Here is a 26,297-nt window from a genome sequence, read left to right as displayed (position 1 = left end):
GAACTCTTAGGCCTGGACACCTTCCTGCCATGTCTTAGTTATAATCTCTCACTCCTATGTTTTATATTTTACTTTGTGCATCATCCAGTTCTTTTTATGCCTTGATGTTGTATTGGTTTCCATTACCCTGGTTTTTTCAGGGTATCTTTTCTCCTGTGGTTTTTTTGTTTCCTGCAAGATTTCCTCACAGTCAAGGCTCTACCCTTGTTCTTCTCTCTAAAGAAACTACTAAAACCAGAGTTTTAAACTTTCAGGGTTTTTTTAGATGTTTATTTTTGAGAGAGAGAGAGAGAGAGTGAGCGCGAGCAGGGGAGGGACACAGAGAGAGAGGGAGACACAGAATCCGAAGCAGGCTCCAGGCTCCAGGCTCTGAGCTGTCAGCACAGAGCCTGATGCGGGACTTGAACTCACTGCCACTTAACTGACTGAGCCACCCAGGTGCCCCGAGTTATAAAATTTCAAATCCAGGGAATTCTTTAGTAGGTTCATAAATATCCTGAACCATTATGGAGAATGTAGTATATATGCAAATAACCAGTTTTCAAGGAAGAGGAAATTTAATCAGGCTCTGTGAATCCCAAATTTTCAAGTATTATTACTATAAACCTTTTTTTGGTAAATCCAGTCTTATGTTTTCAGCTTATGTTTTGTGCTGGTAACTCCAGCCTGTGTTCCTGTAGTACATTTCTGTTTGAATGTTCCACTGTTACTTCACCCTGTAAATCCCAGAGATTTTCCTCTCGTATTAAATTGGCTCCCTTCCCAGTTATCTCGTATTCACTAATGGTATTCTCTCTGTGTTTCTGAATAAAAACACTTGAGTTGTCTTGACATCTTCTCCTTACCCCATTCTTCCCTGTTACCGAGTCCTTTCTCCAGGAACCCTTTGTCCAGTGCAGTGCCATTACCTTAATTCAATCCTTGTCCCTTTATGACTGCATTATTGCAATAACTAAGGGAAATCCTGTGTAGATTCATTCTTTCCATCCTCAGTCGAGCCTCCACCTAGCAATTCCCTTATTTCCTCTAGTTAAAATGCGGTTCCATATCCTAGAGGTTCGTCTAAACCTTTCTATTCTATTTATTCCTCCACTGAATTTATTCTACCCTATATATAGGTACTCAAGTCTTTCCCTCTCTTTTCTCAGTAAATTATGGCACTGCCCACTTGACATTCTTCTCTTTACCTTTTTCCAGTCTAACTTTTGTTCTGGCCAAATTTACTCTCAAAACTTTGATCTGCATTTACTAGTGTTGTGGTTTGGGAACAGTTAAATGAAGCTTGTTGATTTTGTTGACAGTTCTGTATGCTTATTAATTTTTGCTTGATATTTGTGGTATCTAGAGAGGTGTATTAAAATGTTATGATCATGAAATTGTCTTGTCTTCCTGTAATTGTTCCTCTTTTTTTTTTTTAAGCTTCATATACTGTATTTTGGTGCCTTATTGTTAGGTGTACTCATAATTCATGAGAGTTAGAGGATTGGAAAGAAACAATGCAGACCCCTTACCGTGGTCTAGGCTTGTAGCTCTGCCTTGTGTTTGACTCTTGGGCCCATTTTTCCACCATTTTCCCTGTTTGTTTTGTTTTGTTTTTTGTTTTTGTTTTTTTGCTTCAGCCACCTGGTTCTTCTTGCTATTCTTTTTTTTTTTTTTTTTTTTTTAATGTTTGTTTAGTTTTGAGAGAAAGAGAGCATGCATGAGCAGGGGAGGGACAGAGAGAGAGGGAGTCATAGAACTCGAAGCAGGCTCCAGGCTCTGAGCTGTCAGTACAGAGCCTGACGTGGGGCTTGAAATCATGAATCATGAGATCATGACCTGAGCCCAAGTCGGATGCTTAACCAACTGAGCTACCCAGGTGCCCCTTCTTGCTTATTCTTGAGTAGACAGAACTTATTACTGTCTCCAAAATCTTGGTTACTTTTTCATTTGCCTCGAATGCTTTTTTCTCAGATACTCTTACTGATTTGCTTTTTTCCTTAATTCAGGTCTCCAGTAAAATGCCAGCTCAGTTCTCCTGATCACGTCAAGTAAAATAGCCCATTTGCCCTGATTGTGGAAGTGTCCTTTCATGGTAGTTTTAGTTGACTCTGCTGAGGCCCCTTGGGGTTCACCTGCTCTGACTAGTTTTCATTTGCTTGGGGTCTGTGTACCTTTTAAGGCAATGTGACTGAAGAAGATCCAGGCTTGTGATTTCTCAATTATGGATTTACCGCTATTGGGGTTGTTTTATGTTATCATAAAAACACATATTATAAAATCTACCATCATAACCATTTTTAAGTGTATGGTCCAGTGGCATTAAGTACATTCACACTGTTGCAAAACAGATCTCCAGTACTTTTTTGTTTTGCAGAACTGAAACTCTGTACCCATTGAACATCCCCTTTTACCACATTCCCCCAAACCCTAGGGACCACCATTCTGCTTTTCATAGCTATGAATTTGAATAACTCTAGATACTTTATATAAGTGGAATCATACAGTATTTGTCCTTTTGTGATGGCTTATTTTACTTCGAATGTCCTCAGGGTTCATGCCTATTACAGCATGTGATAGGATTTCCTTCTTTTTAAAGGCCGAATAATATTCCATTGTATGTAAATACCACATTTTGTCTATCTCTTTATCTGTCCATAAACGTTTGAGTTGTTTCCACTTCTGCTGTTGTGTGCTGCTATGAACAGAGGTGTGCAAATACCTCTTTGAGACCCTGCTTGCAATTCTTTTGGGTATATACCGAGAAGTAGGTTTGCTGGATCAGAGGATACCTCTATTTTTAATATTTTGGGGAACCAGAGTACTGTTTTTCATAGCAGCTGCTCCGTTTTACGGTCCCACCAACAGTGCTCAAGGATTCTGAATTCTCCACGTCTCTGTCAACACTTGTTATTTTCTGTTTGTTTGTTTTTAATCCTAGCCATCCAAATGCGTCTGAAGTGATATCTCATTTGATTTACATTTCTCTGATGATCAGTGATGTTGAGCATCTTTTCTATGCTTGTTGACCATTTTTATATGGTCTTTAGAGAAATGTCTATTCGAGTTCTTTGCCCATTTTTTAATTGGGGTATTTGATTTTGTGTTGTTGAGTAGGAGGAGTCCATTATTGGTTTTGAGCATGGCGTTTTATTCACAACGACTTTAATTGCATTTTATCAAGTATTTTTCTCCGTTGGGGATTGTGGGGATTTTGTGTTAATTCAGCTTTCATTGACTGCAAGTCCTGAGGACTTCAGGAAAACCTGGGAGGCAGACAGGTTCGTTTCTTTTCTCTTTTCCTCTCTGTAAAATTGGGTATTTTAAAATAATATGTTCAGATGGGATTTAGAAAGTTCGCAGTTCAGACTGTAATCTGAACAGTCAACAGTAGGTTCTGGGTTTCTATCTTTCTCAGTCTTGTCTATTCCATTCTTTCAGAGATCTGGAATCACCCTTCTAGTGTCCTTCCTTTGCTTAAAATACTTTATTGACAGTTTGATCTTTAATCTCCTTGGCAAGATTTGTAAGACTTTGCATAATCTGGCCCAAACTATCTTTGCAATGTCATGTTCTACCTCTCCCTCATTGTTCTCTGTAGGTCCTGAAGTGAAACTAGACTGCTTGCCATTTTGGCTTATACTGTGTTTTCTTCCTTTCTTCCTCTTTCCTTCCTTCCTTCCTTCCTTCCTTCCTTCCTTCCTTCCTTCCTTCCTTCCTTCTTTTATTTTAGAGAGAGAGAGGGAGTGTGTGAACAGAAGAGAGGGGTAGAGAGAGAGAGAAAAAAATCTTAAGCAGGCTCCAAGCTCAGCGGGGAGCCCAGTGTGGCTCAATCCCATAACCCTGGGATCATGACCTGAGCCAAAATCTAGAGTCAGATGCCCAACCAACTAAACCACAAAGGAGCCCCTGTATATGCTTTCTTAAATGCTTTTTTTGTGTTTGTGTTTATTTTTTCACATTATCTAAAATTCTCTCTTTCTCAGCTTTCCACTTCATGTATTCCTTTTTACCTTTGTCCAGTTTTTAGTGTGTTTTTTTGTCCCCCCCCCCACCTTACCTGGATATCTCTTCTCACCATTGGCATGGTTACAAAAGTAACAATACATGCTTATTGTAAGAAAAATTCAGACAACACAAAAGGAAAAAGTAAAAGCGCTTCTCCTTGTTCTCTTTGGATCTCACAAATAAACTGGTGCTCAGGGCTCTTGGGTGGCTCAGTCGGTTAAGCCTGACTTCGGCTCAGGTCATGATCTTATGGTTTGTGGGTTCAAGCCCCATGTCAGGCTCTGTGCTGACAGCTCAGAGCCTGGATGGAGCCTGCTTCAGATTCTAGGTTTTCCTCTCTCTCTGCTCCTCCCCCACTCATGCTCTGTCTCTCTCTCTCTCTCTCTCTCTTAAAATAAATAAATGTCAAAAAAAAAAAAATTAAACTGGTACCTATCCTTTCAGAATCTGTGTGTGTGTGTGTGTGTGTGTGTGTGTGTGTGTGTGTGTGTGTGTAGCCACAGATTTAAATGGCACATATAGGTTTTGTTTTCTTTCATTATGTAGTAGCTACGTATCTGCCTCCTTGTATCTCCACGTATGTATAGCACGTGTATAGCAGCTTGCCTTTTTCACTGTAGTGCTTATGGAAGATATGCGGGTCACCTGGTTTCCTTTAACTGCTGCATCACGTTATATGGTACCCACTCTGTTGTATGTATGTGACTTAATTTATTTAACCATCCCTTGTTAGAAGACCTTTAGAGTTGTTTTTCATTGTTTTATTATTTCAAGCAATGCATTAGGGAAAGGGTTTACATACTTTGGCACTCTTAGGCAAGTATTTCTGTAGGATTCTAAATAGATTTTTAGTATTGGAATTTCTGGTCAAGAAATTTGTGCCTTTAAAATTTCTATAGATAGTATTTAAAATTTCATTAGATACTGTCAAATAGCCCTATGTGTCCCATTTCTCCAGGCCACTATCGATGCTGGATATTATCAACCATTTACATTTTTAGCAATTAAAAGAACAAAATAATCTGTTTAAAATTGGTATTTTTATTTGATGTGGTGAGGATGTTTTTGTAATTTCACTGTTTGTATTTATTCTTCGGTGACCCCTGGTCTGTTAGATGTGGCACATAGCTTCTTCTAGTCAAACTTCTTTGATTTAATAAACATAACTAGAGAGTGAAGTGTTTTCTACATGGCTATCTGTATCTCTAGACCGAGAGTTCCCTCTTATCCTGTTGGTCTTTGTGGTCTCAGCATCTAGCACCATGTCTGGTGGAGATCAAATATACTATAAATGTTTGCAATGAACGAGGTAGTAGAAGACTTGACTCTTTAAAAGAACTCAATGTCTAGTGTCACGTAAACCAGTCAAGACTTTAACAATAAGGAAGAAAAACAGCATAGTATCTAAACTGCATATTCAGTTATGTATTATAGGAAAACTTATCTATTGGGTAGCTTCCCTAAATTAGTTCTTATCAAACATCCTACTATTGACTTCTTTCTTTGATTGCTGCACTGACAAATGAATTGTTTTCGGTTAGCTTAAAAGTCAAATCTGTGCTATCTGTAATGGAAGTGCATTACTCTGTCTTCTTTTGAGACAAGCTGCTGAGTTTAGTTTGAGCAGAAATGTATTTTATCTTACACCTGGTTTCCATTTTACCTTGAATCCTAATTTTTTTTTCTTGCCATTTCAGGTAAGACCATGAATTATGGCATTTCTTAAATGAAGCATTCAGGAATGAAGTGAAAATCATAACATATAGAAAATAAATGATTTGTAAGTTATGTCTATTAATTTGACTACAGATATATATTATATTTACCTCCTTAGTAATGCAAGAAGTCTTTGTGGGAAGCAGAGAAGCAAGCAACTGCATTTCTTGTGCTCACCTAAACATTACTGGAGGATAAGCCACGTCAGTCTACAAAGAGGTTTTCATACAAGCAAAATAAGATGTAAATGGACCAAAAGTGAAGCACATTCTTGCAGCAAGCACTGTTCCTCTCCAAGCCACCATGGTTTACACATTGGGATTTTGAAACTTAGCACTTCTGCCCCCAAGGGACTAACAAAAGTGAGCATTCGTATGTCCCGTATTAAAAGTACTTTGAACTCTGTTTCAAAGGCTGTTTTTGGCACTCAGAATGAAATGATCTCACGTTTAGCTCAATTTAAGCCAAGTTCTCGAATATTAAGAAAAGTATCGGATGGTGGCTGGTTAAAACAGAAAAACATTAAACAAGCCATCAAATCTCTGAAAAAGTATAGCAACAAATCAGAAGATACTTCTTTTTCGGAAAAGGAAAGTCGTGTTCTAGATGAAGATCTAGGTAAACAAAGCCTGTTTCGTTACACGCGTAGTATAACCACAAAATTTGGAGAGTCGTTCTACTTTTTATCAAGTCATATTAATTCATACTTCAAACGTGAGGAAAGAATGCCTCAAAAAAAAGAAAGTAAACATTTCCAGGACAAATCGGAACTTGAAGATACAAAGGTTGAAGAAGGGAAATCTAGCTCTCCAGATCCTGGCTCCCTGAGGGATAAGCTAGATTCAGAATCTTCCTTATGTTCTGAGGACAAGCCTGCAAGTCCCGGTGGCACACCCGAGGCACTTCCAGTTTCTACTAAACAAAGTATTGCTAACTTTCTTTCTCGTCCCACTGAAGGTGTACAAGCTTTAGTAGGTGGTTATATTGGTGGACTTGTCCCCAAATTGAAGTATGATTCGAAGAGTCAGCCGGAAGAACAGGAGGAGGCTGTTAAAGCCGAGCAACCTGTCAGCAAAGACAAAAATGCAGAGGAGAAAAAGCGGTTATCTCTTCAGCGAGAAAAGGCAAGTTGTTACCAGTGTCGCTTGAAGTTCTCATGTTTGTCCAATTCCTAAGTTTCATTTCCCTATGGACCTAAGGAACTTCAGTCATGTGTTGATATTACTAGAGCAGTTTCATAATTCTACTCATCTATATTTTAACATGTTTTTATAGATTATTGCAAGAGTGAGTATTGATAACAGAACCCGGGCATTAGTCCAAGCATTGAGAAGAACAGCTGACCCAAAGCTCTGCATTAACAGGGTTGAAGAACTGACGTTTCATCTCCTAGAATTTCCTGAGGGAAAAGGAGTGGCTGTCAAGGTAATTCTAATTTATTGAATCTGGTTTTGTCTCAGAATAAGAATACTAATACACTTTCTAAGATGGAGAAAGCAAAGCCTTTCATTTTTTTTTTATTTAAATATTTTTGTGGTTTAAGGGGCGCCTGGGTGGCTCAGTCGGTTGAGCGTCCGACTTCGGCTCAGGTCCCGATCTCGCGGTTTGTGGGTTCGAGCCCCGTGTCGGGCTCTGTGCTGACAGCTCGGAGCCCGGAGCCTGCTTCGGATTCTGTGTCTCCCTCTCTCTCTGCTCCTCCCCTGCTCACGCTCTGTCTCTCTCCATCAAAAATAAGTAATAATAATTTAAAAAAAACATTAAAAAGTAAATATTTTTGTGGTTTTTATCATGCACATGTTGTGTTATAGATTAATTGTCCCAATTATTCAGTGATGAATATTACGCTAAATACTCTGTTACTCTGTGACGATGAATTATGCTATCGGTACTGCTATCTATACTTTGAGATTAAACATTTTAAAATAGAAGCTATAACTCAGTGCATTCATTGAATTGCCTAATAGTTGCCAAATTTTTCTAAAATGCAATGTAGATGTTTATACCATATGTCTACTCTTTTAAGACAGGAGATGTAATTCATAAGTAACACCATTGCTAATTTTTATTTCATGATCTTTTTGTATTTGCAGATCTAAAAATTTTGATGATCAATGATAATTGAATTGGTAATTATTTTAATAAAAAGTTAGCTTTTCTCGGCCTCAGTTTTTTCAAATATAAAATAGTGAAGCTAAATTAGACCCATTTAAATAGACTGTTTCCAGAGAAATACTATAAAATATGAGTGATGTGGTTGAGTCTCTTTACATCTGTACTGCTAAGGTTATTTGTAGTATCTAATGAACAATTTACAAATACATAATCAATAGATAATGTTAACATTTGATTAGAGATCTGCTGACTTGCCATTCAGAAAATTTTAAGTTAACTTAGTTCATATTCCATTTTTTGACAGTTAACTTGCTGAAGAATGATCTAAGTCTTTAAATAAGTTGGCCTCCTGTAGTTGTATAATTCATACCTATGATGTATGTAAGCTAAACTTTAGAATTTCACGGTAATAAAATTGGGGATTGTCTTTCATATAGATATTTAATCTCTTACCTAAAAGACAAATCTCCCAAATATAGGTATGCTTTTAAGTCCAATTAACATTTCAGTGATATACTGAAAGCCGAGATCTGAAGTAGAATTGCATACTTTAAAGAACTTTTAAAAAATGTTTTATTGAAGTATAGTACACATGCAGTTATTGGTATAAAGTTCAGTGACTTTTTCACAAACTAAATGCGTCCGTGTAAGTGATTCCCAAGATGAAGAACAGAATTAACCAGCACGTCAGAAACCTGCCTTGTGCCCCTCTTCAGTCACAGTCTCCCCAAATTAGTTTAGATTAGATTAGTTTTGCTTGCTTTTGTACATTATATAAACCACTGTGATTGGTTTTTTTCACTCAGCATGTTGTTAATAGTCATTCACATTGTTAGGGGTAGTTGTAGAACAAGCTTTTTTGTTCCATGGTGTGAATGTATCACAATTTATTTACTTACATACCCCTGATGGATGTTTTCCAGTTTTGGTCTATTATGAATATTCATGCTAATAGAAATTTTGAGGGCTCTTTTATTTTGCATTACTGATCCCAAATCTGAGGATCTTTCAATACCAAGGGGTGGTAGTGTGATATAGGAGTGTATATTCAGATCAATTATGAATGAAAAGCTGGATGGTCTGAAAAAAGTTCTTATCATGTATTATTTGGTATACATAATAAGTATCTCAGAAAGAATGAACTTGATAAATTAAGACATGTTCATACCTACACTTTCATGTGAACTTTCCCAATGAGATAAATAAAAAAGTAACCTTTTATTATTATTATTTTTTAACATGAAATTTATTGTCAAGTTAGACCTTTTATTATTAAAAAAAAAAAGACAGTGTAAACGTTGTAAAAAATAAGGAAAAAAGCACTAACAGTGGCAACAGTGTGAAGCCTGCTTAGGAATCTCTCTCACTCTTTCCTTGTTTCTCCCCCACTCTCTTTCTCTTTCTCTCTCTCTCTCTCAAAATAAGTAAATTTCAGTCGGTTAAGTGGCCGACTTTGGCTCAGGTCATGATTTCGTGGTCCGTGAGTTCGAGCCCCGCGTCGGGCTCTGTGCTGACAGCTCGGAGCCCGGGACCTGTTTCAGATTCTGTGTCTCCCTCTCTCTCACCCTCCCCCATTCATGCTCTGTCTCTCTCTGTCTCAAAAATAAACAAATGTTAAAAAAAAAAACCTGCAAAAAAAAGTAAATAAATTAAAAAAAAAAAGCCATTCCTTAACATTAAAAAAAAAAAAAATGACATATTTCTGCTACCCAGAGATTACTGCTGTAAGTGTATTGATGTCACTTTGTATTAATCAGAGGAAGCTGAGTTAAACTTAATAACAAACAATACCAAAACCTAAGTGGTTTAACACAACAGAAACTTACTTGTCCCTTGTGCAACGTTGCCTGGGGGTTTAGGTGACTCTCCAGGACAGTGAACATGCGGGTGGTGGCTACTTTGATCTTGTTCTCTGTCTCCATATGAGGCCTCCTCCGTGATGACTCTAGCAGGTAAGAGAGTATTTCAGCAGAAAGTGCCACAGGCTTCTTCTACTCAGAACTTACTTATCCTGCTTTAGAAGTACTGCCTTTGTGTGCCGGGAAGGAGGAGCAAACTGGATACTGGGGAGCGTTAGTAAGGCCTACCACAATATTTTTCTAGAAATTGTTCTGTGTATATTTAATATACCAAAATAAAGTCATTGTATATGTACTGTTTTATAGCCTTTTTTAAAATTAAATTTTTTTTTTTCTGTTCATAGTGTACACCTTTCTGTATCAGTAAATTTTCATCTCATCCTATACCCAGGTTGAAAAGGTTCTTTATATAACTGATAGTGTCCAAACGAGGGTCCAGTCTAGACCATACATGCCATTTGGTTATTTCCCCCAGGTCACTTATAGCGCTATTCTTCCTTCCCTCATTTTCAAAACTAATTGAAGAGACCAGGCTGGTTATCTTGTAGAATGGCTCGCTTTCTGGATTTGCCTGGCTTCCTGCTCATTGGTGTTATTTGACGTATTCCTCCTTCCCTTTTATTTCCTGAACGCTGGAATTTAAATATAAAGAATTGATTGAGTTAAACAATTTTTTGTTAGAGAACATTGTATGTGATGTCATGTGCCTCATCTTGTATCATATCAGAACATAATTGGTTGAAAAACCATTAGTAATGCTAATGTTGACCCCCGAATCAGAGAGATGACAGTCTGATCTTCTCATTGGACATTTAGGCTGGAACCATGATCCCATCACCCATTAACCTGCTTGTTCCCAGAACTAGTCAATTCATTAGGGTAGCAGAATGATAAATGTCTAATTCTGTCACTCTTTCTGCATTGTAATTGACATTCTTTTGTAAAAGTAGAGCTTTCCTTTACCAGTTAAAGCTATTTGGTTACTCTCAAAGACCAATTTTACAGGATAAGCAAGAGAAATGCTTAATTTCTTTCTACTTAGTCACCAATTTTCAAAGTAAAGAGATGCTTTCAAAGCTACCTCATTGGTGACATGAATGTTTTTTGGCATTTTTAAAAAGCTATCCTTATGGACTAGTTTTTCATAAATTGTGTTACTATAAATTTTTTTCTCCCCCTCCATTTTTTTGAATGCTGAATTCATCTCTGCTTTGACTGGTAGGGGCCCTAAGCTCATTCATGTGACCTTTTTTAACTTTTTATAAAAACAGCACAGACAGAAAACTGTATGTAAGCATACAGCTCCATAAATTTTCAAAAATTGAGAACATCCATATAACCCTCACCCAATATAAGAAACAGAATAGTAGCAGCACTCCCAAAAGCCCCTCTGTGCCCCCTTCCAGTCACCGTCTCCAAAAGGATTGACGAGTTTTCCTGAGTTTGAGCACTATCGATTAGTTGTGCCTTTTTTCTGCATGTTGTACAAATGGAATGATACGGCATGTGCTTTTTAGGTATTTTTCACTTGACATTATTTGTGAGAACCTTCTATGGTATGGTTGTGAAACACTCTCACTGTGCTGTGTTCTGTGGTATGAATATAGTGCAATGTATTTATCCATATTACTGATGATGGACATTTTTGGATAGTTTTCAGTCTGGGAATGTTTAGGAATAGTGCTTCTGGGACATATCTTTTGGAAAATATAGGTCTTTATTCTTTGGGAGTGTATACCCAAGAGGAGTTTCCTGGTCACGAAGTATGCCTCTTTTCATCTTTAGCAGGTACTGCCAAATGGTTTTGCAAAGTGTTTATAGCACTTTATACTTTTGCCAAAATTGTATCAGCTTTCTGGTTGTTCTTTTAGCCATTTTGTTAGATGTTTAGCGATACTAAATTGTGGCTTTGGATTGTGTTTCTCCGATAACTGTGAAGTTTAGCACCATTTCCACTGTTTATTGGCCATTTGTATACCTCCTTTGTGAAGTGCCTCTTCCAGCTCTTTCTCGTTTTCCATTGGGTTGACTAGCTTTTTCTTATGATTTGGAGAATTTCTTTATATATTATGGATAGAAGTTTTTATATGTATAGTATATATTAAATATAATATAACATAGCATGTAATGTATATAATAGTAATACAGCTACATATATCTTTTTTGTAAGTGTATTTTCCCACTCTGAGTTACCTTTTAACTCAGCTAGTTTCTCTGTCTTCCATTTATGGCCCTCTATCTGAACCAATCCCAGTTTTTCAGTCTTCTGTTTCTTTCCCCAATGATCAAATGCCTCTAGAGAAGAAAAGCTATAGTTTGTCAGCTCACGTTTTAAAATTTTATTTATTTAAATTCAAGTTAGTTAACATACAACATAGTATTCAGGATAGAACCCAGTGATTCATCACTTACATATAACACCCAGTGTTCAACCCAACAAATGCCCTCCTTAAAGCCCATCACCCATTTAGCCCATCCCCCTACTCAACTTCCCTCCAGCAACCCCCAGTTTGTTCTCTGCATTTAAGTCTCTTCTGGTTTGCCTCCTGCTCTGTTTTTATCTTATTTTTCCTTCCCTTCCCCTATGTTCATCTGTTGTGTTTCTTAAATTCCACATATGAGTGAAATCATATGATATTTGTCTTTTTCTGCCTGACCTATTTCACTTACCATAATACATTGTAGTTTCATCGATGTTGTTGCAAATGGCAAGTTTTCATTCTTTTTTCCTCTCCAAAAATACAAGTAGTATTCCATTGTGTGTTTGTGTGTGTGTGTGTGTGTGTGTGTGTGTATACCACATCTTATTCATCCATTAGTCAGTGGACATTTGGACACTTGCCATAATTTGGCTATTGTCAATAGTGCTGCTATAAACATTGGGGTGCATGTGCCCCTTTGAATCATGATCTCTTCTCCAGATTCTTAGCCTCCCTTGCCCTCATTGCTTCTGCAGCTTTTAACCAGATTTTTTTTTTTTTTTTGTATTTTATTAAACTTTTCTAGTTCTTGGAAAGAAACTGTCCTACCCTAACCAGAAATGGAAATTTACATTCCCATGCTCTACCATTGTTCAGGGTCTTCTAGTGGGGCCTTGAAGCCTGACATTAGCCAGGGCAGAAACACAACCGAAAAGAAATTAGAACAATAGTAGTTCAGATTTGACGTATCATACAAAAGAAATAAAATGAGTGAAACATTGGGATTCCTTTTTTTTTTTTAATTTACTGAAGGTTACGTAGCACTAGTGTAGCTGCTACTCAACTTTGCCCCAGTACCTGGGGTACTGACGAGGTGAGATCTTTCTCTGTACAGAACCTAGTGAATCTTTGCTAAACTCAATGTAGAACCCTACAATCTAGGCTCTTGGCCTCTGGTCAACAATATGAACATGTGGAATCTTGAAGTCCTGGTTTTGTTTAAATGGATTATTTACATATTATAATGAATTTAAATTTGAATTTATTGTAATGGGATAGAAGTTTCTGCCTTCTACCTTAGTTTGATTTATTAACTGACATTTATTTATATTTCACTATGACTTACCCTTATATCCCATGTACACAAGATGGTTTATGTTTTTCTTTTGATAACAAGTTTAATTTCCAGTAATTACTATGAAGCAGTTTCATCTTCTTTAAGATTTGGAGAAAATATTTTATGTAATTAGAATATTATTAACCTTTTGCGGTAACAATACTGCATAAATTTGTGTTAAGCAAATTATATTTTTTTCTAATTATTAAGTATTGTATTTTTTAAAGAAAGCATTTGGCTCGAGGTTAATTTTTAACCTAGATATTAGAAAAAATATGTCTTGAATATTAATTGACATTAATAATATGTTAAAAAGTCATTTAAGATTACTGAGAAATTAATAAACACTGGCACTGTGATTATATGTGCTGATCTATGTGTGTTCGTTAAAAATAAATCCTACATTTTCACTCTTCATTTGACAAAAGCAATAAAGTATCTTTTCTCTCAATACAGGAAAAAATTATTCCATATTTATTACGATTGAGACAAATTAAGGATGAAACTCTTCAGGCTGCAGTTAGAGAAATTTTGGCCTTAATTGGCTACGTGGATCCAGTGAAAGGAAGAGGAATCCGAATTCTTACAATTGATGGTGGAGGGACAAGGTGAGGCTAGAAAAATGATTTTTCTTTTAAGTTTAATTTTGAGAGAGAGGGAGAGAGAGAATCCCAGGCAGGCTCTGTGCTGACAGCGCGGAGCCCAACACGGGACTTGAACCCACGAACTGTGAGATCATGACCTGCGCTGAAATCAAGAGTCGGATGTTTAACTGACTGAGCTACCTAGGCACCACAGAAAAATGATGTTTTAAATCTGCTGATCCAGTTCAGCCTTAGGAATTTTTTTAACCGATTCTGTGTAATTATAGTAACTACTTCGTTATAAAACCAAATTTTTGAAATAAAACAGTAAATAGTTTTTCTTAACTTGTTACTTACCGTCTAAGAGAATATATACCTGGATTTTCTTTTAGTTTAATTTGATCCAGTATTTATTTCAGTTTGGTCTTTTCAGACCTTTTTGGTAATTTAGCACAATTTACCAACCATGATTCTCTTAAAATCTTGGCAATGTTTTATAATGTCGGCTTTCCTTCATTATATTTATCTTACCCATGTTTACCAGTCAGCTAGTCACTTAATTAAGTGATGGTTAGAAAAGGAGTCTGTATCAGTAACTTCCTGACTCCCTACATATTCACTTGTAGATGCCAGTTCTGGTGCTACAGGGGCCATCTAAGCATTCTCAGCTCAGGAGGTCATTTCACCATCAAACTCCATTCTTTCTGCTGGCAGTTCATCCATACTTCTTGTTCTCAGTTCCTTACTACTTGTTGGTTAGATTCTTTGATGTTAGCCTTTCGCCCCAAATTTTCTAGCTTGGGTGCTAGTTTCCTGCCATCTCTGCTCTTACCTCTTAAATTCAAAGTACATGCCCTGCGCGTTGTTCTTAGCTTACTTTGCCTCTCTGATTTTGTTCTCTGATAGTCCTGCCTTGCCAGTTACTGTTTTGTATGTCCAAGTACTACCCTGACCTTTTTGTTAAATTCTAAAGTCCTGTGTGCAAGCCAGATTCTTCTAATTTTGACACAATGTGAATGAAGGAGTGGATGATGAGAGAAGAGACTAATAATCTAGGCAGAGGACAATAAAATAATAACTTCAGATGATGGCAGTGGGAAGCAGGAGGAAGGAAAAATATGTAAGAAAACTTTGAAGAAAAAGGGGTTTGGATGTAGTTGAAAGAGGTCAAGGTCACTCCTAAGTGTAGACCCCATGGATGATTGGGACAGAATTGCAGGGAAATGGGAGGAGGTGGTTGCTATTGAGAAGGACAGTTCTGTTTTGCACATGTTGACTATAAGGCTTCACGCAGCAATATAGAAGTGCTAATTTGGCAAGTGAAGGTGGAATTGATTGAGGAGAGAAAAGTCTTAGAAGATCTTTTGGATGTTTCTTACAGAAGTGAAATTCAAGAAAGTGAACGTTATGATAAAGTGGTAATGAGTTAGAGAGAATCATTCTAGTGCATAGAATTGGTTCCAAGTAATGAGAAGTAAGGAGAATGGCAGTTGAATGAGTAAGGAATTTCACCGAGGAGCAGGAAGAAGCCAGTCCTCTTTTGCCATTAAGTTTAGAGCATTTGGGAAGGATGGTATCATTTATCGAGTCAGCTAACATATTGAGTGCCTGCCATGTTCTACACGGTGATTTGGATCCTGGGGTCACTCAGTAAGCAAAATCCAAGTCTTCATGGTACTTGCATTCCAGGGGAGGAAAGAGAACAAATAGGGGGGAAAAAATGTACTTTTGAGTAGGAATGGGTGTTATGAAGAAAAACAAAGCAAAGTGATAAAGAGTAGCAGTGCTATTTTGTACTGTCAACAGAAGCCAAATTATGGAAAGAGCCCAAATGTCCATCAGCTGATGAATGGACAAAGAAGATGTGCTATAGGGGTGCCTGGGTGGCTGAGTTGGTGGTGAGTCCAACTCTTGGTGTGCTCAGGTCATGATCCCAGGATTGTGGGTTTGAGCCCAGTGCCAGGCTCCACACTGAACATGGAGTCTTCTTAGGATTCTCTTTCTCCCACTGCCCCTATCTGCTGCTCAATGCCCTTTGTCTCTAAAGAAAATTAAAAAAAAAAAAAAAAAAAAAGATATATGTGTGTGTGTGGGTATATGTGTGTATGTATATATATACATGTGTATATATATGTATATGTCAGTGATGTGGATGGAACTAGAATGTATTGTGCTAAGCGAATTAAGTCAGTCAAAGACAAATACCATGTGATTTCACTTGTGGAATTTAAGAAACAAAACAGATGAACATAGGGGAAGAAAAGGAAAAATGGGGAGGCAAACCAGAAGAGACTCTTAAGTACAAAGAACAAACAGGGTTGCTGGAGGGGAGGTGGGTGGGGGGCATTGAGGAGGACACTTGTTGGGATGAGCACTGGGTGTTGTATGTAAGTGATGAATCACTGGATTCTACTCCTGAAACCAGTACTACACTGTATGTTAACTAACTTGAATTTAAATAAAATCTTGGAACGAAAAAAAAAAAGAGTAACAGTACTATTTTAAAGAGTGATCATGACTATGACTTCTTTTTTTCCGGTTAAAAAAATTTATCGAGATATTAACTTATATTAGTTTCAGGTGTACAACACAATGATTTGCGGCACACAGGACAGCCCCCCCAGCACAGTTGTCGGGCCCCAGATGTCACTCGTGCTGCCGATGGGACGCCTGGGTGTAGGGGAGTGTGAGAAAGCAGCCAGAATGGGAAGTTTATGTTGGAAGGAGGAAGGTGTGAGGGCTTGTGAGGAAAAGAACCCAGATCTTTTATTTCTTTTGTATATGAGAGCCCGGTAGGCTGTTAGGCTGATAGAATCAACCTGGCAGGTATACTTATTTTTAAATTTGTCCTGAAGTAGTTTATAAATAACAGCATTTTAAAATAGTTTTCTTCCTGATTATACAAGTAAACCTGGGAGGAAAAAAAAAGTAAAGAAAAGCAAACAAAAATTGTAGCTCACAATTCTCAGATTATTTTTAATATTTTGATTTTTTCAAATCTTTTTTTCTTGCACAAGTATATATATGTGCATGTTTATTTCTTTTTATATGATAGTGGTGGTCATATTGTTAAATATATTTATCCAGCATTCTCTCTAATTCTTCATGTCCCCTCACTTTGATTTCATAATGTATCTCTTTAATAAGCCATCTTATCTTCTCTTACCTCTCTTTAAATCCACATTATTTCTTAAAATTAAAAAAAAATCAGCATCTTTCATTTTCTATTTTATTTTTTAAAATGTTTTTTAAATTTTATTTATTTTTATTTTATTTATTTTTTATTTCTTTAATTTACATCCAAGTTAGTTAGCATATAGTGCAACAGTTATTTCAGGAGTAGATTCCTTAATGCCCCTTACCCATTTAGCCCACCTCCCCTCCCACCACCCCTCCAGTAACCCTCTGTTTGTTTGGTTTTCTATTTTAATCTTAGAATATTTTCTAGTGATTTCCTGTTAGTTTGACACTCTAAATTTTATTTGGTGGTCCCTGACTAACCACCACGATTCTCTGCCCTACATCTTGTATTGGGTTTAGACCATTTCACTGTGTCTGTATATTTTCCTAGTGTTAAGAATTGTCCACGTGTTACACACATCCTGAATTGGCCTACACCTTCTAGCCTGTTTCATTTTTCACATTTATCATCACGCATTTTGCTGCCTTGGCAAAGATCGAGAGATGAGCAAAGTCAGCAGCATAAATTATCTTAAATGTAGGGCATTATCTTAAAGTTGTTGAAAGTTTAAAAAAAATAATGAATAAAAGAAAACTTAAAAGTATGACTAGCAAAGTAGAGACAACTAAAATATATATAGAAGCATAGATAACCAACTTGTAGTGGAGGGAGAAGAAACCACCAGTATACGGCGTTCCAAAACTGGTGAATGGAGGTTTTAAGTATTTTCCACAGTTGGCGTGTTAAAAAAGTATATTTTACATTGGCATATCTTTGTAGTCTTATTCAAAGAGATACTAGCGTAAATTTAAAAATGCGTTGCTATGACACAGGTTTTATACCATTATTTAGTACTGGAGTTTTGAAAGTAATCTTAAAAACAGGCAGTTTATACTGATGCTAATTTATGTTACTAATTTTTGTGTTTGCATCTAAGCTAGAAAAGCAACTTGTAGGCTTGTTTTATTCAATACTTAATTTCCTTGAAACAGGAATTTTTATCTTCCTTTTTGTCTGTAGGGGTGTCGTTGCTCTTCAGACACTGCGAAAATTGGTTGAACTTACTCAGAAGCCAGTTCATCAGCTCTTTGATTACATTTGTGGTGTGAGCACAGGTAATTATTGGCATATGGAAGCCGTGCCTCCCAGCAGTATGCATTTAAAATTCTGGTTATTCTCTGAAGTGGTGGGTATTAGTTTTATGTTTTAATGATGGATAATCCTTTGATTGGCTTAATGAACTTTATAAAATGCTTATTGGGAGTAAGGTAACATTCAGAAGTGGTTTTTAATGTGCTTTCCTAATACGTTTTAAATAAGCCACAGTGACAAATACAAATTACGAATTATTGCTTTATGGTGTAGTCACCTCAAGGAAAGTGATAAAGTGGAAGGAAGGTAGGGACCAAAATTGTACTTGAACCAATGGAGTGTTAAAGATGGATACGATTTTATTTTTGGGGGAGACGTGTCCCTCTGTGAGGAAATTGCTTTTTATAACATTTTTTTGTCTGGTTGTTTAAAACCGGAATTTAAATTGATAAACGTGAGAATGTGTGTTTTTTAAAGCCTGCTTCTTAATATTGCTAGGTACATTTAAAGTTGTAGTTTCATATGTGTATAGAATAAGTTGGCAACTTAGGATATGATTGTTACTGAATAATTTCGTAGTTTTCCTTGAGTCACCATCAGATAAATTTTTGTTTTTTCTGTTGGTTTTTCTGTTTCCTTCCATGAGCTCTGTCACCCATACATCCACCCGTGCCCACCCCATGTATACATTAAGCCCCTCGGGATACACATAACTATTGTTTACCCCTGAGGTAACACTCAAGAACTATTAGGATTGTGGATCCTTGCTGTGTATTTTACTGTTTGACCTGATAATTTCTCACTTCGTGTTAGTTGATCTTCATAGGCTTTTATTTCTATTTCTTTTTTCTCATTCTCTTGAATTAAAATAGTACTAAAGACTACTAGTAACAAAATCAAATGACTTCTCCACATTACGTGTGTCCAGTATGCTGACACATATATTTGAGCCCACATATTTGAGCTCACATATTTGAGCCCAATATGCTCAAAGGGCATGTTAATTAATGTTCAGTTTTGAAAGCTTAATGAGCAGGTAAAGGAATGATTCAAACACATAAGGAATCGGTGATTCTTATGATGTTCCATGGAATGAACACTAATTCCCCAAGATAATAGGTTACAGAAAGTTGTTGGGTTATAGGAAGTTATTATAGGTTTCTTTACAGAGGGACTTCAGAGATATTTTAGTATATTAAAAATGCATTGGGGACACCTGGGTGGCTCAGTCGGTTGAGTGTCCAACTCTTGGTTTTGGCTCAGGTCATGATCCCAGGGTTGTGGGATCGAGCTCCTCTGCAGGCTCCGCTTTGGGTGCGAGCTCCTCTGCAGGCTCCGCGTTGAGTGCAGTAAAAGTGCGTTGGGACTCTCAGAATAGGAAAATAATATTTATTTCCCAATTTGATTTAACTGTGGAAACTTTTCCTAAAGAGACATTTCCTAGGGCTAATGTTCTTTGACACTTGTTTTGCAGCTTTACCCTGACCATTTCTGTTAAATTTTGTAGTAGTTTTTAGCAATTCACACATTTAAACAAGCAAACTTCCTGCTTTGGCACCACTGTTAGTAGGTGGATGCTCAATAAAGAGAATTTTAAATCACAGAGATTCATCATCCATGAAGCAGGGTATCCGTTTATGTGATATGTACATTTCTGTATTTATCATGATCTGTCTTTTCCATTGTCTCTTCTGGCTTACGTTAACCTTAACTTCAAATACAGTGCTTATAGTTTTCCTTTCTTCTTTCCATTTTGTATATTCTAACGTAGAAATTTTCTTTGCACTTAGAATTTTTATAAACTTAATAAATATATTTAATTTAAAGGTAATATCCTTACTGGTTCAGTAAAATTTAGTTTTAAAATAATCTGCTCATGTTTATAGTAGCTGTACTTGAAAGGAACTTAATTTTTGGCAGGTTATTTCTTGTGTTAGAGATTTTCTGCAAATTGAAAAAATTAGTTTCTATTATATAGTGATGCCATACAATTTAATTTAAAACATAAGCTGTTTTATCTTTTACTAGAATAACACTGAATATAATAAAATATTTAAAACTCATTATGATAACGAGTTGCTGTTTTTATTCTGTTTATAATGTCAAAACAAACTGTCATTCTGTATCGGTCTTTACCCCCAACTCCCCAAAGCTTTCTCGCCTATTTTTCTCCTTAATTCAGGTTTAGGCCAGTTAGATACACTAGGTGGCAGTGTGTCCTGCCACGTGCAGCTAGGATATGAAATCGGCTATTTAAAAGGATATCCCAGAGACCTAATTACTATTTTTTTAAATTTTTTAATGTTTATTTTTGAGAGAGAGAGAAAGAGAGAGCTAGCAGGGGAGGGGAAGAGAGAGAGGGAGACAGAGAATCCAGAGCAGGCTCCATGCTATCAGTGCAAAGCCCGATGTGGGGCTCGAACTCATGAACCGTGAAATCGTCACCTGAGCTGAAGTGGGATGCGCAACTGACTGAGCAACCCAGGTGCCCCGAGACTTAATTTCTTTCATTATTTTAATTCCCTGGACCAACTTGAAGGAGTAATTATTTTAATGAATTGTTAAGTTTTAAGGAATCTATGAAGGTTATAAAGAACATCATCGACCACAACTTAATTGTGTGTTATTTGATTTAATGTAAAACAACCATTTTTTATATTTTAAAATTGATCCTCCTCATCATTGGTTGACATTTAGTCCTTACTGAGGCCAGGTAAAGACCTTTACTGTGTTAATCCTGATATAAAAACATGTATACATTTTTAATTTTTTTAATTTATTTTTAGTTATCATCTTTAGTTATTATACATTTTTTAGTTATCTTTATTTTGTAGATGAAGAAATCAGGGCTCTGGCAGGTTAAGTAGTTTGTCCCAAGTGACACAGGGAGTGTTGGAGCTAGAATTTTAACCAAATCTGTGAGTTGGGAAGTCTTATAAGTACTGTAATGTCAATGTCGGAAAAACCAAGCATTCTTTCTTCCAGGTGCTATATTAGCATTCATGTTGGGATTGTTTCATATGCCCTTGGATGAATGTGAAGAACTGTACCGAAAATTAGGATCCGATGTGTTTTCACAAAATGTCATTGTTGGAACAGTCAAAATGAGTTGGAGCCATGCATTTTATGACAGTCAAACCTGGGAAAATATTCTTAAGTAAGTTACAATTATTTTTTAATGTTTGATTATATAAATAACATGTGCACATAATTAAAAAAGAATATTAAATTATTGGTACAGTTGGTTAGAGATGACCACTGTTACTATTTTGGTGTGTAATTCCAGTCACCATTTTTTTTGAGTTCATGTGTGAGATTCGCATGTAGAAGTTTCAATTCTTTCTAAGAATTGAGACCATCTTATAGATTGACGTGTTTGCACCTTGTTTTTACTTAACATATTAGTCTTTCTCAAGTCATTAACAAATATTCTTCTAAAACATTAATAATTTTTAAACATTTTTTCCAGGGTACTACAAAGGCTTTATACTCACTTTTCCAAAAATACAAGCATAAAATTGAAACCTTTAAAATCACCCACAAGACCATTCAGAGCTGTGGACCTTATATTTTCTTCTAGTCTTTTTTTCTAGACTGTATACATTCTCATACGTATTTTATATAGCAGAGATTATATTGTAGTTTCAATTTTATATCCTTTCCCTATTTCCAACTTTGTGAAAATCTCTTGACAAATTTTTAAAGACTATGCTCCACAGTGTGATGGTGCCATATTTTCTGAACCATTTGCGTTTAGGATATTTATGTCTTAATTTATTGTGATTATGAACAGTGCTTCAGTATGCATATCTATATAATAAGACTATAAAATAGACTGTAAGCCAGTTTCTCTGTTATGAAGTGTTTTTTCCTTATGTTACTCGTTAGGGTATCTTCATATATTTGCTTATTGCTGTTTCAGTGAAGGTTCTTCAAAGCCTTCCTTATTTTTAATCACAGCATTAATGACCTTTCTAAGTGTGATTAGTTGCTTTTTTCTTTCCCTACTTTTTCACTTGGCTTGTGCTGCAAAGCATACCACTCCAAAACTTAATGACTTATTTTTAAAAATTTTTTTTAATGTTTAGTTTTGAGAGAGAGAGAAACAGAGTGCAAACAGTGGAGGGGCAGAGAGAGAGAGGGAGACACAGAATCCGAAGCAGGCTCCAGGCTCTGAGCTGTCAGCACAAAGCCTGACACAGAGCTCGAGCTAACAAGCCAAGAGATCATGACCTGAGCCAAAGTAGGATGTCTAACTGACTGAGCCACCCAGGTGCCCCAAAACATGGTGGTTTAAAACAACCTGATTCTGTGGTGTGGTGATTTCTTCTGTTCTTGCCTGACTGGACTCACACTCACACCACGGCTGAGATGGCTCCCGTGCCGATCTCTCTCTACGCGGTCACTCTCATTCTGGACTTCATCCCATTAGAGTGGTCTGAGTTTCAAAAGGGCAAGCCCCAGTGCATGAATACTTATCAAGCCTCACTTTAATGGCATGTTTGCTGATGTCCCCTTGACCACAGCCACTGAAACCTAAGGTCTCTGGGAAGGGACTGTATACGAGGATATGGACATCAAGAAGTACCATTCACTGGGGGGCCATTATTGTTACCTATCACATCTGCTCTCTGGCTTTTTTTTTTTTTTTTTTTTTTTTTGTCTTTTGTTTCTCTTATTTATTGAAAGCATATTTCTGCTTTTTTTTTTTTTTTTTCTGAGATCATTTTGTGTTATTTTAGGGACACTTCAATTATACCATCAGTAGAATCTACGAATGGTGACTTTTTTTTTTTTGTATTTTCACATCCATCTGAAATAAGCAATTAGTGTTCCTGACTTTCTTTTTGAATTTATGTTCATAACTTCACTAAAGCATATTACCTCTGTTTATAAAATCAAGGTTCAAAAAAAAAAAAAAAACAGAAAAACAAATGTGAACTTTGCTTAAACTGTAAAAGCAGCATGTTCCCAGGATCTCTGTCCCAATTTTACAGCGAGATTTCTATGAAAAGATTATTAGAAGAATACAATTGAATTGGTCTTCATGCAGATGAAACCTATAGATCAGGTTCGGAAAGACAAAGATCTTGTCCGCTTTAGAAAGTATTTTACATCAATATTTAGAAAAGATTATACAGGGTAGATCACCACCTAATTTGTGCGTACTACCTACATGTGAAATTCACTAATACTGTATTTGGAAATCATGAATATTGTTTGAAAAAAAATGTCATCAGAAACATGTTTTTTCTTTTTGAGGCAAGTTGGCAGAGAACATAGTCCTTATATTCAATAGAGGGGAAAATTACCTATTTTTAAGCCAGGGAAAAAATGTGCCCTGAAATAAAACTCCCTTATAACGGAATTGTGGGAATTGTTGCCCAAGGACAATATCTGTAATGTTGCGGTAATTCAGGTGCCAACTCAGATGATTTCCAAAGCATTTTTTAGGAGTGACTTTGGCTCTGTATTGCTAAAACAGGTTTAAAGTCTAAATGCTCTGCTCTGGTTTTCAGATCACTCTGTAACTACGCTATATACTTAGGCAGCTTTATCTCAGCACAGTTCCTCTATATTGTCAGGAGGACCCTGAAGACAACAGGTTTATTCTGCCTCCGTGCCTTTACCCCTTCCACATCCTGGCATTGGATGTGTTTCCTTGCCATCCCCTGCTGCCCTTCTCAAGCCACCCCTCCTTGCAGCCTGGGCTGATTCCTCCCCATACTATAGATACCAGCAGTTGAAATCAGAGCTTAACAAATAACTATATATTGTTTTGTGTGCACTAATTATACTATAAGGCACCTAGAGGTGCCTAATTCATTATATTTCTTATTTTTATATTTCTTGTTTGTCGCTCATAGTACTTTGACAAAGCCCTGAGCAAACAGTGTTTTCATATTGTGTGTCCTTGATGTTAGGAGATAAAATCATTTTGATATAATTTAATTTTCTCCTTTATAAAGGGATAGAATGGGATCCTCACTAATGATTGAAACGGCAAGAAACCCTACATGTCCTAAGGTAAGTTTAGAGTCTTAAAGATAATACCAATTTGGAATTCAAGGTCAGGTTGAAAGCACTTACTCTGGAGGCCCTTTCTCTATTAAGGGAAACATTTCTTAGGAACCTCTTTTAATAGATTATATTAATTTCTTACATCTTGGGCCATTCTGTGAAGATACAGGATGTGTTCATTAGACCTCTTCTAAACAAAAATTTTTTTTTAATGTTTACTTATTTTTGAGAGGGAGACAGAGTGTGAGCAGGGGAGGAACAGAGAGAGGGGGAGACGCAATATCCGAAGCAGGTTCCAGGCTCTGGGCTGTTAGCACAGGGCCCAACATGAGGCTCGAACCCCACAGACCATGAGATCATGACCTGACCGAAAGTCAGACGCTTAACCAACTGAGCCACCCAGGCGCCCCGATAGACATCTTCTATATCCAGTAAGAGTACAACAGAAGTTTAAGAACATGAAAGACTAGGACTAAAAATAAGGAGGAATTATTTTATCATAAGGTTAATCAAATCTAGTGATTTAAGAAAGTCTGGCATTTCCTCCTCTAAGATTTTTAAAAGAAATTTTATATGCCTGTAGATATAGGTTAACATACGAATGGAACCTAAGTTTTAAAAGTGTTAATGCCACTAGGATATGTCTCAGTGTGGCTGCTCTTTTTATTTGTTTTGTTTGAAACCCAGTGGTCTCAGTATTGCTTGAGTTCTGTGTTCTTTAATAATACTTGTTATTTGAAGAAGGAATAGGATTTATGTATTTCAGAATCCCTTGCAGCTTGTATTTATTCTTTGGATAATAATCTGTAACCATGAAAAATCAAATACAGCTCCCTTTATTTCTCTTGCTTATTTATTTTTAAAAAAAAAAATTTTTTTTTAACGTTTATTTATTTTTGACACAGAGAGACAGAGCATGAACGGGGGAGGGTCAGAGAGAGGGAGACACAGAATCGGAAACAGGCTCCAGGCTCTGAGCTGTCAGCACAGAGCCTGACGCGGGGCATGAACTCACAGACCGCGAGATCGTGACCTAAGCCGAAGTCGGCCGCTTAACCGACTGCGCCACCCAGGCGCCCCTCTCTTGCTTATTTAAATTTTGTTCATGGGGCGCCTGGGTGGCGCAGTCGGTTAAGCGTCCGACTTCAGCCAGGTCACGATCTCGTGGTCTGTGAGTTCGAGCCCCGCGTCAGGCTCTGGGCTGACGGCTCAGAGCCTGGAGCCTGTTTCCGATTCTGTGTCTCCCTCTCTCTCTGCCCCTCCCCCGTTCATGCTCTGTCTCTCTCTGTCCAAAAAAAAATAAATAAACGTTGAAAAAAAATTTTTTTTTAAAAAATTAAAAAAAAATAAAATAAAATAAATTTTGTTCATACCTTTTTCTTTTTTGAAATTTATTTCTGAGAGAGAGAGAGGGCACGCCAGAGAGAGAGAGGGAGAGAGAGAATCCCAAGCAGCACAGCCCAGAGGCTGTCACGGAGCTTGATCTCATGAAACTTGAGATCATGACCTGAGCCAAAATCGAGAGTCGGACGCTTAACAACTGAGCCACCAGGTCCCCCTCATTCATTCTTTAGATATTAACTATAAGCCCAATGTGTCAACACTGTGCTAGGCACTTTGGAGACCTTAGTGAGTAAATGCAGACATGGAGTTTATAGTCCAGTAGGGCAAGTAGGCATTAATCAGGTAATCACACAAATGACATATAGTTTCCCTGAAATAAATGCTATGGACAACAAAAACAGTTCTCTGAACACATGTATTTACAGGGACACGAGGGAAGGCTATTCTAAGGACATGAGGTTTGAGATCTTAGTGTGGAGGCTGATGAGTAGGAGCATTGCTGGCAAAGGGAAGGACCTGTGCGGGAGGAAGCATGGAGAAGTGCAGGAACTGAGAGTTCCAGAAGGCTGGAGCCTGAGGATTCAAGGGCATCGTGCAAGTTGAGACTGAAGTGGCAGGTGAATCAGACCAGCCAGGCCTTGGAGGCCATGTCATAACGAGACAAACACGGCTCTTTTGGAGAAGACCCCCGGATGTGCCCTACACCTCTCGTTAGTTCCCCTGTATGTCTTCAGAGCTTTCTGCTTGTTTGTTTTTAAGTCTTAGGACTCGCCAACTTTAAATAAAAGAGTAGGTGTAAGGGACCTAAGCCACCTCGAAAAGTAATTCACTTGTGATAAAAGGGTTTATCGTGTTTCCCACATG

At 37.1% G+C, this 26,297-nt stretch overlaps 1 protein-coding gene across 2 annotated transcripts in view; it reads left to right on the top strand.

The window, feature by feature from the left end:
* Positions 1-26,297, top strand: part of PNPLA8 (patatin like domain 8, phospholipase A2) — a 46,583-nt gene that overhangs the window by 1,379 nt on the left and 18,907 nt on the right. Inside the window, exons 2-7 of one of the 2 annotated variants that reach the window (XM_025929532.2) lie at positions 5,822-6,827; positions 6,979-7,128; positions 13,668-13,819; positions 17,997-18,091; positions 21,054-21,225; positions 24,038-24,095. In XM_025929532.2, the coding sequence (XP_025785317.2) occupies positions 6,078-6,827; positions 6,979-7,128; positions 13,668-13,819; positions 17,997-18,091; positions 21,054-21,225; positions 24,038-24,095 (1,377 nt within the window). In that variant the 5' untranslated portion in view covers positions 5,822-6,077. Of the gene's footprint in view, positions 1-5,684; positions 6,828-6,978; positions 7,129-13,667; positions 13,820-17,996; positions 18,092-21,053; positions 21,226-24,037; positions 24,096-26,297 lie in introns of both variants that reach the window. The other variant, XM_086696977.1, reaches the window with a different exon arrangement.

The sequence above is a fragment of the Puma concolor genome, chromosome A2, assembly GCF_028749965.1.
Source record: "Puma concolor isolate L17-30 chromosome A2, mPumCon1.1.hap2, whole genome shotgun sequence".
In the NCBI taxonomy this organism is placed as follows: Eukaryota; Metazoa; Chordata; class Mammalia; order Carnivora; family Felidae; genus Puma; species Puma concolor.
The sequence above is the reverse complement of the archived record's forward strand: the minus strand, read 5'-3'. Positions and strand labels throughout refer to the sequence as shown.